Below are 16,013 nucleotides of genomic sequence, written 5' to 3'. Positions count from 1 at the left end.
GCCACTGGAGGAGCCGTTATCAGCCGTTGAAGGATTCAGGGATGCAGTAGAAAGTAACTTAATATTTGTGAAGTAAAGTTCAAATAAAAATGAGTGAAAGGGGTTAAATAAAATTTTACAATGGTACAGCCACAAAAGACAAAAGAAATGACATGGTACCGCTGTGGTATAATAGCTTAGTCCGTACGAAAAACCAATTAGGACGTCTATTTACTTCAGGAATGAAAATTATTTGAATATCTCTGCTGTAAGCATAGCATCCTTGAATCGTTGACTGCCAGTGCAATGGTGTGATCTCTATCAAGCAATAAGTAAGCTTGATTTTAAGCCAGGCCGTTTACCAATTATAACTATCCAATGTTTATGCTCATTAATTATTTGATACTTAGTTGAAAAGTATTAACATAGGCCATAAGACTACCATCTATGTTCATCATTTTCTTGTAGAAAACAGACGATGGATATCTCAGATGCCAGTAGAACGACCACGCAAACTGTAACGGACTACGACAGAGCTAAAGAGGTTCAGGCTTTTGATGATACAAAAGCCGGTGTCAAAGGATTAGTGGATGCTGGAATTGTGAACATTCCGAGGATATTCATTCGACCACCTGAGGAGCTTGTCGAGGAGTTGACCAGTCATCAGACCAATTTTCAAGTACCGGTTATCGATCTTGATGGCGTCAGAGGCAATAAGCTTGAGGAGATTGTTGATCAAGTTCGGGCTGCAGCAGAGCCATGGGGCTTCTTTCAAGTGGTGAATCACGGTATTCCCTTAAATGTGTTGGAAGAGATGATTGAAGGGATACGCAAGTTTAATGAACAAGATGTTGAGTTGAAGAAAGAGTTTTATACACGTGACCAGACAAGAAATGTCAGATTCAACAGCAACTTTGATCTGCATTACTCACGAACAGCTAATTGGAGGGACACGTTGACAATTTCTACCGTAGCTTCCACCAATTTAGACCCCAACGAATACCCAGAAGTTTGCAGGTACATACTTTGATCGCTGGCTATGTATAGCATTATCTCCCAACATCTGAATCCGACTGATTGTTTAATATGCAATTGGATACACTTTATGGAAGGCATTGGGCTTGCTACCACAAGTTCAAATAATAAGTTCTTTTGGACCAAAATTTGTTGAAGTTGAAAAAGAAAGTCTTAGTTGGGACGCATAGTTGCTGCAATATGCTGAGGTTTTTTCTCATGCTTGGGTTATTAAGTTTGTTTATTGAATGTGAAAGACACGGTCTGTAAGCATGTTCTTGTTCCTGCTAATATTTCATTTAATGTTTCACTATTTGCTGCTGCAAATGAGCACCCTACTTTATGCTCACTTAGGCATTTAATCAAACTTCTTCATAGATATTATCAAACACCTGTGAACTCCTTGTAATAGACGTGAAAACAAACCATCAACAGAAATCATCAACCAACAACTACAAGAGCAATTAATGTGTGGTTCATTGAATTGGCTTATGTACATCTAAGTTCCTATCATTCGATATCACAAAATTGTAATTCTAAATGAATCAACAATTTTGCATTTTACAGGTCTATTGAAATTAATTAATTCGTGATCACAGTGATATTTTTTTCTTTTTACTTTTTTCTGTTAATACCCAATTGATTGTATCTTCTCCTGTGCCAATTGTTCTCACAAATTTGCAGAGATGCTGCGAGAGAGTACATTAAAAATGTCACAAAATTGGCTGAAACTCTGTTTGAATTATTATCACTGGCTCTTGGGCTGAAGGCTGAACATTTACTAGAGATTGGATGCCCTAAAGAATACATCCTTCTCTGCCAATACTATCCACCTTGCCCTCAGCCAGATTTGACATTGGGAGCTACCGGGCATTCAGACCCTTCATTTCTTACCATTCTTCTGCAAGACCAAATCGGCGGCCTTCAAGTCTTTCATGACAATCAATGGGTTGGTGTTCAACCCATTGTGGGAGGCTTAGTGGTAAACATAGGGGACTTCCTCCAGGTTTGTCTTTCACAATTGCAATGACTATTTTTTCCACCATCATGCCAATCTTCATCAATCATCACGACACTCATGACTAATTAGCTGATGGTGTCTTAAAATTGAATCAGATTATATCAAACGACAAGTTCAAGAGTGTTAAACACAGAGTAGTCGCCAGTCAGGTCGGTCCAAGGGTTTCCGTGCCATGCTTTTTCATGGGACATAATGCAGAAATCCCAAAGTCTTATGGGCCGATCAAAGAGTTGACATCCGCAGAAAATCCTCCTATTTACAGAGATTTTCTTGCAAGTGAATATTTTAGCAAACGATTTTCTACGGTGCTTGATGACAATTCTCCCCTCCATCAGCTCAAATTATGAAGCCGGCAATATTTGTATAAATTACTCGTATTTGGTAACAACAATTTACAAATTGCGGAGTCCTGTTGTGAACTCTTTCCCAATAATTCCGAAAAAAATATGTTTTAACTAATTAATAAGGTATGAATCATCCAATGTTGCTCTTTGATTTCTTCAATTATTAGAATGTCCCTACTGCACTGCAGTTCCCCAATTAGTGTCAAAATTGCTCAGCCAGCGCTCGTTGTAATGCTTCGTTTATTATTTGATATGGATTAAACGATTGTTTTAATCAGATCATGATTCAAGGTCGATACGATCACCCTAAGATCTTGATTGACCACTAATGATGAAAGAAAAAAGAACACAGACTATCTGATTTATGCACTAAACAAAAACAATCAATTGAGCACCAAGAACCAGATTTACGTGGTTCAATGGAGATGGCTCATATTCAAGGAAGAATGGGGTATCAGGATTTCATTAAACCTTGATGTCAAATTATACAATGACACTACAAGTTGCTTGGAACAAGATGAAGTGACTTTCTCTCTCTAATTCTTATATCTACAGCATGTATGAGATCTCAGTAACCATGATGTTGATCAGCTTGTCATAACAGCAACAGCTACGCACCAGCGCGACGGGGACCCGGGGAAGAAAAAAAAACTGTTCCTGTTTGACCAATTTGACTTAGGTGGCCCAGGTGCGTTGCACGTGATTACTCAGTTCAACATCAAAACGACAGAATTCTCAGCCGTTTCACGCTTGGATTTTTAACGCCAAACGTTACCCTTTTTTTCTCTGTTTCAAAGGGCAAACCACAGGCGTTTTAATTTGCAGCCTCCTGATTTGAGATCTTATGTCAACGCCGTCGTAATCCTTACTCCTTAGTCGATCAGACACCTCATTCTCTTATCCTTGAGATTTATGATTTTGCTGTCCCATGAGCGTAATAGTTTGGTTTTTTTTTTTTAAATAAAACCACCAAGAGGTGGGGTTAGGTGGACCCCCTGTCTATAATATAAATGAATAATAAAGTAAATACATGAGAAAGACATAAACCAAAATCTCCTAAAATAAATATAAATACAGAAGAATAAAATTATCAAAAGGAAGATAAAAGCCATCAATGCTCGCTTATGAGGTAAGGAACAACATGCAAATCCAAATGGAGAGTGCTAGATAAGTCAGCACGAAGATCTTGAGAACACAAGAAATGCCGACTAACCTAATGAGTGTAGGCCCGATTGGCCAAAAAATCGGCAACAAAAGTAACCCCGAGAAGCACATGCCTAACAAAAATAGGAGAGGAAGATGTCAAAGCACACACCCGACACAATGAATAAGCATAATCCCAACGAACAGGACCCCGAGAATAAATCCAAGAAAAAATTGTGGCCGAGTCTGACTCGATGCACGGAGTAACCAAGCTAAGTAGCAAGCTCCAACATTTCACAAACAACCATAAGCTCAAGATAAAAAATTGGCTGACAGCCAAGAAAAGATTCAAAAGCAGCTAAAATCACACTTCGATGAACTCATATAATACCACCTGACGCAGCCATTCCAGGATTGCCCCTAGGGCAACCATCCACAATCAGTTTTGCAATCCCAATAAGCAGCCTCATCGAAGAAAGGCAGTAGTTTGTTTATTTATTTAACTTTCATTGGTTTGCGATTTTTTAGATGGACTTCAAATATGATACGTCTATGCAAGTCTCCATGGATATTGAGTTGGACTTCAAATCTCCATGCATATACTGGACTTATTGTTTCTAGAATCCAGAAAAAGAGTAACTATTGGCAACCCTCTATAATCCTTATAAAACTTGTCTTCTATGACAATTACATTAAAGAACAACATAAATCTAACTAAATCCTTTCATTTTCTTTCTCTAACTCTTTACACCTATAGAATCAATCCAATGTTTTTCATTTTTTTTTTCAAACAAACACTTTGTGTTTTAATCATTCTTAATCTACAAATAATTTCTCACGCTTATCGATGATCTCCTCGTCCATTTTCAATTTCTTGTATAACCTTGAATAATAAACTTTTTTAAAATTACAGATAATCCACTTTTAACCCTAGTTAATTCTAACATACGTGATTTTACTTTTAAGAGTTAAATATGTATAATTTAATCGTTAAAAAAGTTGTTCGAGAAACATATATTTGGAGTTAAGTGGAAGAAGTTGAAAAAATAGAAAAAAAGATATTTGATAGAAAAGGGACTTTAAAAGGAAATTACAGGGTGCTAATAGTCCTACTTTCTTAGACAAAGTAGAGGAATGGGCAAATCCAGATCAATTCTTTGTAGAGTTGTTGTGTAGAAATGTGTCAAACAACGATGCAAGATAATAACAAATAAAGGAGAAAAAGAAAATGTCACAAAAGAATTTATGTGGTTCAATAAATTGCCTACATCTAAGGCAGGGAGAATTCAAATATCCACTAATATGACAAAGGTGGAATACAACTATCTCAATGTCACTTCTCAAATTCTCAATACACCTTTTTTTCTAAATTCACAAGTATCAAATACAGAACACTCAAGTTATTTGAATTCCTCAAATAGGAATTGAACCTCGCAAATGCTTACTGGAAGCTCTTAATTAATGCTTATAGGAAGCTCACAATTGTTTTTCTTCGATACTTAAACAAATGGAACCATGAGCTATTTATAGCCAATTTGCAAACAATGGCCACATTATTTTAATCCAAAGTGGTTACCTAACTTGGCCATTTTTTTGCCAAAATGCTCCACTAACAATTATTTAATGGCACCTACTTTGGCCACTATCAATTGTGGGCTTACTTTTACCTAATTGCTCCACTAACAAATGTTGAATCGCTAAATGGAAGCCACATCGCCAACAATCTCCACCTTGGCTTCAAATTTGATGTCGTCAGCATTTCCTACCGGAGCAATTAGGTAAAGTAAGCCAAAAATTGAAAGTGGCCAAATTAGGTGGCATTAAATAATTGTTAGTGGAGCATTTTGGCAAAGGAAATGGCCAAGTTAGTTAACCACTGTGGATTAAAATAATGTGGCCATTGTTTGCAAATTGGCCATAAATAGCTTATGGTTCCATTTGTTTAAGTATCGAAGAAAAACAATTGTGAGCTTCTTACAAGCATTAATTAAGAGCTTTCAGTAACTATTTGTGAGGTTCAATTCCTACTTGAGGAATTCAAATAACCTGAGTGTTCTTTCTTCAATACTTGTGAATTGAGAGAAAGGGTGTATTAGGAATTTGAGAAGTGACGTTGAGACAGTTGTATTTCACCTTTGTCATATTAGTGGAAATTTGAATTGTCCCCCGTGGATGTAGGTAATTTTTTTTTATCTCTTTTTCTTTCTCTCCTTTATTTGGGATCTATAGTGTCTGTAAAGACAATGTTGACAAATGCTAAAGTTGAAGTTGAAAATTTTAATGGAACCAACAACTTTAGTATGTGGCAATGCGAGATAATATCAAATAAAGGAGATAAAGGAAATGACACCAAAAAAAAAAAAAATTACGTGATTTGGCAAATTGCCTACATGCATGGGAGGGAGAATTTAAATTTCCATTAATATGACAAAGGTGGAATAGAACTCTCTCAAGCTTACTTCCTAAATTCTCAATACACCTTTTCTCTCAATTCACAAGTATCAAAGAAAGAATACTCAAATTGTTTGAATTCCTCAAATAGGAATTGAACCTCGGAGATGCTCACTAAAAGCTCTTAACTAATACTTTTAGGAAGCTCACAATAGTTTGTCTTCGATACTCAAACAAATGGAACCGTAGGCTATTTATAGCCAATTTTTCAAACAATGGCCATATCTTAATCCAAAGTGGTTGTCTAGCATGACCATTTCTTTTACCAAAATGCTCCATTAATGATTATTTTATGGCACCTAATTTGACCACTATCAATTGTTGGCTTACTTTCCCTAATTGCTCCACTAACAAATGTTGAATAGCTAAATGGAAGCCACATTGCCAACAATAGTGAAGCTCCTAACGCTATTTTAAAACTCTAGGAAACCCCACTTATTATATATATATAACTCTTATTTTGATGAAATTTTTAGAAAGGGACAAAAGGTCATAATAGAGTTTAATTAATTAACAAATAATTTTTTTTAATAAAAACATATAATTTTTTACTATATTGCCACAAAATTATTTTGATTTAAAATAATTATTTATATCATTTAAAGATTGAGTTCATGATTTATAAATATAAAAATATTTTAATTTAGTTAAATTCATATTTATTAATATAAGGTTTTATGATAATTTTTTAAAAAGTGAGCAACGACTATTTGAAAACTATTTCATCAAGCCATGAGGACAATTAATTGGATCTTTTTAATGTAAAATGCCCAATTTTGAAAAATTCCAGCCAAGTGGCAAAACTAAAAGCAATGCCTTGAACAATTTGGCACCATGGCCTCCCTAGGTTTCCTTAATCTACAAATATTAAAGCGAACCATGAATTATTTGTCTCCGTTTCCAAGTATTAGGTAGAATTAATGTACTAGGCATTTTAGCTTAGGAAATCCTCTATATATATATATATATAACACAAAAAAATCAAACACGTGATTTGAAAATTTTTAAAAGTATTAAAAATGTTTAGAAATAATAGATAGATTCAGCCCCAGGATATCGTATGATATTAATGACAACGAGACAAAGGCTTGAAAAATCAAACATTAAAGACACATTTCCCCCCGGCAAGATGCCTAATATTTACAATGCTCTGGTACTCAAGAGTCGAGACACAAGGACATGAAAAATCAAAGCAAACGATGATGTGTTTCAAAAGTTTATCTTTTCTGTGAGTGAAAGGACTCGATAAAGTAGAAATCGAACGACGACTGATCTCTGGTAAACATCTATAGGTACGCAACAAATATTTACCAACTAACTAAATTAAGAATATTATGTTTGAGAAATCAAACATAATTTAGAAAATAATTAGTGTTGCAAATATTTATCCTTTCTGTGATTGAAAGAACTCGATAAATAGCAACTCAATGATAATTGATCTCTGGTAAATATCTATAGGTGAACACAGATACTTGCCAGCTAACTTAAGATTAAGTTAGTATAAAATATATTTTTTAAAATATACCAAAATTTCCAAGTAGTATCCCAATATTTCTAATCCAAGTGCTGACCATTCAATAGATGAATGCCTCCTCACTTAAGATGATTAGAGGTAGAAAAATGATATTTATTCATAATGATTAAAGAACAGGCCATAGAAACAATTATAAAACCATATGGAATTAACGTGTTTTTCATTAATTTTTTAAATTAATTGTAACACCATATGGTGTTAACTTATTTTTATCATTATCTTTTTTCATAACTGTAGGACCATAGAGTATTAACGTGTATTCTATAGCATTATGAAATATTTTCCTGGATGATGAATATTATTAGGTAAGATACTGTAAAAAAACAAAATGAAAATGATAAAATAATCTAATCAAGATCGTTCTCAATCATACTCTAAATCTATCAAATAATGTCCCTTAAAGAAACAGTCCACAAAGCCTTCTTCTAGATATCAATGTTTATTACTCCAAAAATTTTCCTGAAAACGCAGTTTAAAGAGGAAAAAAAAATAGTGGGAAACAACAATAGAATCTGTGAAGTTGACAATAATTATGGCATTTTCCAGTAATTGAGAAATTTAAATCATAAGTAATATAAGAACTTTCTCACAAGTCATGCCGGATATTACTGTATTAGAATAAATAAGCCATTAGATGCCCACAATCCTCATCGTTTTCTTGCAGGAACGGAAAATGGTTATCTCGGATGACACCAAAACATCTTCTGAAAATGGGTCGGAAATCGACAGAGAGCGCAAGGTTTTTGATGACACGAAAGCCGGTGTCAAAGGACTAGTGGACGCTGGCGTAGTGAATATTCGCAGGATATTCATTCGACAACCTGAAGAGCTTGCTCAGGAGTTGACCACTCACCGGACCAAACTACAACTGCCAGTTGTCGATCTTGATGGCATCCAGGACAATAAACTTGAAGACATTGTTGATCAAGTTCGGGCTGCGTCCGAAACATGGGGCTTTTTCAAAGTTATCAATTATGGGGTTTCCTTAAACCTGATACAAGAGATGATTGAAGGAGTTCACAAGTTTAATGAACAAGATGTTGAGGTGAAGAAACAGTTCTACACACGTGAGCCCACGAGAAATGTTTGATTCAACAGCACATTGATATCTATCACTCACGAACTGCAAGTTGGAGGGACACGTTGGCTGTTTTTATTTCGTGTACCAAAAGTTTGGAACCCAACGATATGCCCCAAGTTCGCAGGTAAATGTATAATCGATCCTGTCTCTGTATATATATTGCTGGTTAATGCAGAGCCTTTTTTGTAATGTTGAGTGCACTGCAACCAATGATCATGAGTGGTGATATCATATTCTTCTGTACAATCGTTCATCCCAATTTGCAGAGACACAATAATGGAGTACATAAGAGAAGTCACAAAATTGGGTGAGTTCTGTTTGAAATACTATCAATGGCTCTAGGATTGAAGCCTGAATATTTGAAAGATATGGGATGCTTCAATTTATACCTCATTGTCTGCAACTACCATCCGCACTGCCCACTAGGGGTGGGCATAAACCCACAACCCATGGGTTTATCCAAACTCAAACCAAATTAAATGGTTTGGGTTGGGTAAATCATTAAAATAGGTTAGATGTGGGTTTTATATAGAAAACCATTTCATTATGGTTTGGGTATGGTTTACCCATGGGTTATGGATAAAACCCCAACACTTAAATTTTCAAATGAAATAAATGAAAACAAAATAAATTAACACAAATAAGTGAAAGACCACCATTAAATTTTTTACGGCGTGATCAATTGTCAACAGTTAGAAAATGAAAATAACAGTAAAAATAATTTTAAATTAAATAAATATTGTTGTAAATAACATAAATTTTTTTTCTTATTTACAAAAATAATTCCTCCCACATGGAAATATCATCATAGAAAGAGCAGGAGACTCTACTAATGATCAATAATAATTCGGCTTGGACTGGGTCCGATATGCTAGATGTCGGCTAATTTTTGGTTAATAATTGAATGTAATGCCCATATTAAGTATTAAAACAAGAAATATATATTTTGATATGAGTAGAAAAATTAATAATAAAATTTTTTCTTGTAATTATTTATTTTGTGAACATTTTCTTATAATAAATATTTTGTAATATTTTAAAATTAAATGTAAAAAGTATAGGTAAAATATTTTATTATTTATCTTATAATAAATTTTTATTTGTCAATCAAGTTTTCTTATAATAATTTTTTTTATCATTTGACTAATAATTTTCTTATATATTTATTATAAGAAAATTTTCAAAAAATAAATAAGTATAAAAAAATTTTATTATTAATTTTTTTATTCATATCAAAACAAATATTTCTTATTTTTAATGCTTTATTTTTTATTTAGTTTCTATTCATGTGATTTATTTAATTTAGAATAAATATAAATAAAAGAGTAGTTGAAAATAAGGGTAATATTGTAAACTTATATTATTAGAGGAGTTTTTGGCCATTATAAAAGCAGAAGGGGGAAAAATAATATATGTTGATTACTGTAGGGGGGAAACTGGCAATCTCCCTAAAATTAAACATATAAGTAGACAACATAACGCAAAACTACCAAAACGATAAATAAAAATAAATATTGCATAATTAAATAAATAACAAAGTGGTAAAATTTATTATTAGATTGTTAATGTCATGTTTGTGAAAGTTTATTATTAAAGTGTACGTTCTTATTTATTGAGAAATAATAATTTTTGTGATTAAACTTTATTTTGATTTTCTAGTATTCTTTAATTTAAGGATTAAGTTATTGTAAAATTTATAATTTTTATCCACTATATTTTTTATATTTTAATATCAATTTAATAATTAATAACAATTAATAATTATTATAATTTTGATATAATTAAATTTTATTAAAATAAAAATTATTTTGATAATAAAATTCAAACCAAACCCAAACCAAACTCAAATGGTTTGGTTTGGTTTGGTTTGGGTTAAAAATATTTGGGTTGGTTTGGGTTGGATCCAAATTTTTATGATTTGGTTTGGGTTGACTTAAAATCCAACCCAAACCAACCCATGCCCACCCCTACTGCCCACAGCCAGAGCTGACTTTGGGAGCTAGAAGGCATTCTGATCCTTCATTCCTTACAATTCTGTTGCAAGACCAAATCTGTGGCCTTCAAGTCTTTCATGAAAATCAGTGGATTGATGTTAACTAGGGGTGTTGGCGGATCGGATTTTACGGATTGGACATCAATCCATATCCGATCCATAATTTTGCAGATTATAATTTTTCAATCCAATCCAATCCAATCCACGAATTGATTAAACTCAATCCAAATCCAATCCATACATCTGCGGATCGGATGCGGATTTGACTCAATCCATATCCAATCCATACGTCTGCGGATCGGATACGGATTTAACTTAATCCATATCCAATCCACCATTTTACGCATTAGTTTCCGAATTAAAAATTTTTAGTTCTCTCAATTCATGAACTAATGAAATAAAAAAAATCTAATATAAAAATAATTTTACTACCAATTAAATTTAAAATTGAATAAAATTTAAACAAATTAATTCTTTGAATAAAACTAAAATAATACATTCAAAGTTTCAAAATATAACACATCGAGATTAATTGTTCAAATAAAGGTACAATAATACGTTTAAAATTTCAAAATATAACATATTAAGATTAATTGTTCAAATAAAGTTACAATAATACATTAATATAACACCGAAATTAATTGTTCAAATAAAGCCATAATTAATTGAAATGGTGAAGTTTCTGAAACCAAACACAGTCTGATCCTTCACCAGGGCTGTTCTACTTGTCGAAAAGTGGTAATTACGGAGCCGTCAACGATGGGAACCAGGAGAAGTACGGGTGGCGATCTTGAAGGTTGTGATAGTGCAATTGTTTGGCTGAAACCAGTGATTGTGAAGTGGCTCAATGGACTTGGGGAAGAAGATGGCTTGCTCTCGCTGGAATCGTGCGGCTGATGTCCTTCAAATCGGTGTCGAGAGTGTATCGAACCAGTATTGGGCGTTACTAGTGCATATGATGGCGGGGAAGCTTAAGGTTTTTTGTTTGCAAATTGTTGGTGACTTGATGTTATGTTTACTTTACTTTTCGGTGACTTTGCAAATTGTTGGTAACTTAGCGTTATGTTACTTTGCTTTCGCTAGTGCATGTGACTTTGTTTTATTTTGTTTTACAATTTTTACAAGTTATATTTGTATATTTGATTATTTAATTATTTTTTATTTTATATTATTATTGGGTAATGGCTAAGATATGTTATAGTGCTTATGTAACTATGTAATGTCACATTTATAATATTCTTTAATTAAATTTATAATAATTTTTTAACTAAATAAATATATATATTTTACGGATTCACGGATTTTTAAGGATTTACATAAGTAAATCCATATCCAATTCATCGACTGCGGATTTTTAAATTTTCAATCCATATCCAATCTACGGATCCACGCATCGGATTTATACGGATTGGATTTTCACGGACTAGACGAATTGAGCAAATAAGATTGGATTCTGAACACCCCTAATGTTAACCCTATATCAGGAGACTTGGTAGTAAATATAGGGGGCTTTCTCTAGGTTTGTCTTTGAAAATAATTGAGACAATTAATCTTCCCATCATCTGCTTAATATTCGTGTTTTAATAGTAACTATATATGCTTATTAATGTTTTCAATAATTAATTAATTCAGGTTATATCAAACGATAAGCTCAAGAGTGTTGACTATAGAGTTGTGCCCAATGTTCATGCCACTGCAAGGATTGTTGTGGCATGCTTTTTCACAGGTCATGCTACTAAAGCGCAGAAGCCCTTTGGACCAATCAAAGAGTTGATCTCTGAAGAAAATCCACCTGTTTACAGACAATTTCTAGTGGAAGAATATATGAGCAAATGCTTTTCCAGAGAACTTCAAAGCAAATCTATTGGCCTCGAGCAGTTCAAGCTTTAAAAGTAGCATTATACTTGAATAGAGTTCTCAAATGCTGTAAATTGAGTATGTACTAATGTTAATATCCGCCCTTCCCAATAATTTCAAACTACATATTTCAAATAAGTAAGAGATTTTAGAGTATATTAGAAGTACTACACTTAATTAATTGGTAATTATATATAATTAAACTACACATGCTATATATATATATTGATTAAATGTAGTACTTCTTATGTACTCTAAAATTTCTTCAAATAAGGATAATATATGATCCTCTTGTGTTATCGATTATTTTTGTGTAAAATTCCAGAAACAGCTTGTAAATTCTAAATTTTCTAATGTTTTCATGCTAATTTCAAAATAAACAATTAGACCTAATGCTCATATATATGTTTAGAGTGTAATTAATCGAAAAAATATTTCATATTCAAATGTCAAATCGCATATCATTATAAATATATTCTGTGACACAAGGGACTTTGAAAGATGAACACGGTGCAACTAAGCAAAAGATCTAAATTTGATAAATGTAATTAGCGCTCATGGCTACCGAATAAAAGAGGAAAGCAATTTGGTCAGCACTTCGTTCCTGTGTTTGTAGTATCTTATATCTGAAAGAGAAAATGAAGTTGTTTGTTTCTGAGGAAAATATTTTTCAGAGAAAAGATCACTTTATTTCTTATTGATTTTACTTAAACAATAACAACAGAATCAACTCAACTTATATACATGCACAAGATTCCAGCTTAAGCTAATTACATTTCGTTATACACACATACGAAATGACTAATAACAATCTTAACAAACTTGTGCTGATCTGGCAACTTGCTTAACTAACTCTGATGAGTTGGCATTGTTGAAACGTTTGACTGACTGAGACTGAAGCTTCTTCTCCTTCTTACTCATACTCTCTGTAAGCTCAGCATACTGGACTTCCTTAACAGCCCCCCTCAAACTCAAGGGGCAAGGCTGCATATTGAGTTTTGATCTCAGATAGTTAAAATGAACAAAAGAGAGGGGTTTTGTCATGATATCAGCCATCTGTTCTTCATTGGGAATGTACTGAAATTTTTAACTCCCCTGCAATCCCTTTGTTTCTAATAAAGTGTAAGTCAAGCTCGATGTGTTTAGTTTTAGAATGGCAAATAGGGTTACGAGCTAGCTCAGTGGCACTGGTGTTGTCACACCAGATAATGGGTATCTCTGAACAACACAAACTAATTTTAGAAAACAAAGATTGTAACCAGCTGATCTCTGCACTAGCTGAAGCTAAGGCCCTGTACTCACTCTCAACACTAGATCTAGCAATGACTGATTGCTTCTTGGATGACCATGAAATCAAATTATTACCTAAATAGATGCAATAAGCTCCAACAGATTTTCGATCATCTAAATCACAAGCTCAATCTGCATCAGTGAATCCAATAATCTTCATTTCTCCATTTTGAGCAAACTTAAGTCCATAATCTTAAGTAGACTTTAAGTATCTAAGCACTCTCTTACACGTTATAAGATGTTGCATTGTAGGACTTGAAACATACTGGCCTAACTTGTTTATAGCAAAGGCAATCTCTGGCCTTGTTAAAACCAGATATTGCATACCTCCTACAATACTCCTGTAATGTGTAGCATCAGCAATATATTGGCCTAGATGTCATTGAGCTTCTTTTTGCAGCTTAATTCCAGTACTCATAGGTGTGTCAATATCTTTACACTCGAGCAACTGAACCTTAGTCAGTAGATCTCTTATGTACTTCCTTTGAGACAGATAAATGCAATCTGCACCATATAAGACTTCTATGCCTAGAAAATAAGAGAGAGTACCTAAATCCTTGAGTGCAAAAACTACATTAAACTTGGCAATGAAAGATTCTAGTTCTGCACTATTTGGTCATGTGATTAGGATATCATCAACATAAATCAGTACCAATATCATGTAAGAGCTAGTTTTCTTGATGAACAGAGATGTGTCAGCTCTTGAGTTTTCAAAGTCCCACTGTAACAAACACCCTTTTAACTTTTCATACCAAGCTCGTGGAGCTTGCTTGAGACCATAAAGTGACTTGTGGAGTTTACACACAAAGTTTGGCTTTTGACTGTCAACAAACCCTACTGGTTGATCCATAAAAACTTCTTCTGTTAACTCCCCATTAAGAAAAACATTATTAACATCTACTTGTCTGATTTGCCATTGATTCATAACAGCCAAACTAATCACTACTCTAACAGTAGCTGATTTTACCACTGGACTGAAAGTTTCAAAGTAATTTACCCCTGCAATTTGTTGAAATCCCTTAGCAACTAACCTAGCCTTGTACTTGGCCAGACTTCCATCTGAGTTATGCTTAACTCGATATACCCACTTGTTTCCAACAGTCTTCTGATCACTGATCTTGGAACTAAAGACCATGTAATGTTCTTGAGCAGAGCACTATATTCTTCCTCCATAGCTTCAAACCATTTAGGATTTTGCATAGCTTCTTCTACAGATTCTGGCTCTTTATGAACAAGAGCTACATTGTAGAGCTTAGGTTTGAAAATGCCAATCTTACTCCTAATGGTCATAGGATGTGTGTTTAAAGAAGTATTGAATTGTTGTGTGTTTTCTAGAGCTGATGTGTTTTGATCAGTTTTTGGTGATGTTTGAAAAATGGGAGGTCTGTTGATGATGATTGGCTGAATTGGTAAAGAAGTATGAGGCTCTGTATTGGTGATTGGTGATATGTTTGTTTGTGACAATGGATGAGAATTGTTGTTATGATCAGGAGGAACTGAATGATAAGGATTGCTGCTGGTGGAACTTGCAGAGATAGGATTATGAGTGCTGTTATCATCTGAAGTTGAGAATAATGGCAAAGTGGATAGATGATACACTTGCTGAGGAGTGAAAGATAAGTTTTCACATGAGTTTGATTTATTAGAAGCAAAAGCAGAATATGAGGAATAAGGAAAAGATGACTCATCAAAGACAACATGTCTTGCTATATAAACTTGACCAGATGGATGCAAACACTTGTATCCTTTATGAGAAGGACTGTAACCAATGAAGACACACTTGCTAGAATGATAATCAAACTTATGCTTGTTATAATCTCTCAAATATGGATAGCATGCACAACCAAAACATTTAAGCATTTTGTAGTCTGGTTTATGTTTGAACAACTTTTCATATGGAGTAAGAAACTTCAGAGCTGCAGAAGGCAACCTGTTAATATAGTAAACTGCTGTTTAGAAAGCTTTCCACCAAAAGTTTAAGGGTAATTTAGCTTGAGCTAGAAGTGTGAGTCCTAACTCAACAACATGCCTATGTTTCCTCTCAACTACCCCATTTTGGTGATCTGTGTAGGGACATGAGTGTCTGAATATGATTCCATTTTGGTTCAGAAAATCAGTAAATGCTCTATACTCTCCCCCCCAGTCAGATTGCAGCATTTTAATAGGATATTGAAATTGTTTTTCAGCTTGCAATCTGAACAATTTGAAAACTTGGAGGGCTTCTGATTTCAATTTTAATGGATAAATCCAGGTGTCTCTACTGAAGTCATCAACAAAGCTAATATAATAGACATAACCAGCTTTAG

The 16,013-nt window shown here is 33.7% G+C and overlaps 2 protein-coding genes across 3 annotated transcripts in view; both read left to right on the top strand.

Moving 5' to 3' along the window:
- The window catches only part of LOC102623384 (1-aminocyclopropane-1-carboxylate oxidase homolog 1-like), a 35,607-nt gene that overhangs the window by 4,055 nt on the left and 15,539 nt on the right, over positions 1-16,013 (top strand). The window lies entirely within an intron of this gene.
- On the top strand, positions 149-2,635 carry LOC102606706 (1-aminocyclopropane-1-carboxylate oxidase homolog 1-like). Of its 2 annotated transcripts, none has more exons than XM_052443325.1 (4): positions 149-311; positions 455-996; positions 1,678-1,999; positions 2,110-2,635. In XM_052443325.1, the coding sequence occupies exons 2-4, from the start codon at positions 458-460 to the stop codon at positions 2,359-2,361; spliced, it is 1,113 nt and encodes a 370-aa protein (XP_052299285.1). In that variant the 5' UTR covers positions 149-311; positions 455-457; the 3' UTR covers positions 2,362-2,635. The 2 variants fall into 2 exon arrangements, with proteins under 2 accessions (XP_052299285.1, XP_052299283.1); XM_052443323.1 differs by having other exon boundaries at positions 448-996.

The sequence above is a fragment of the Citrus sinensis genome, chromosome 1, assembly GCF_022201045.2.
Source record: "Citrus sinensis cultivar Valencia sweet orange chromosome 1, DVS_A1.0, whole genome shotgun sequence".
NCBI lineage: Eukaryota > Viridiplantae > Streptophyta > Magnoliopsida > Sapindales > Rutaceae > Citrus > Citrus sinensis.
This window is presented reverse-complemented; position numbering and strand designations above follow the sequence as displayed.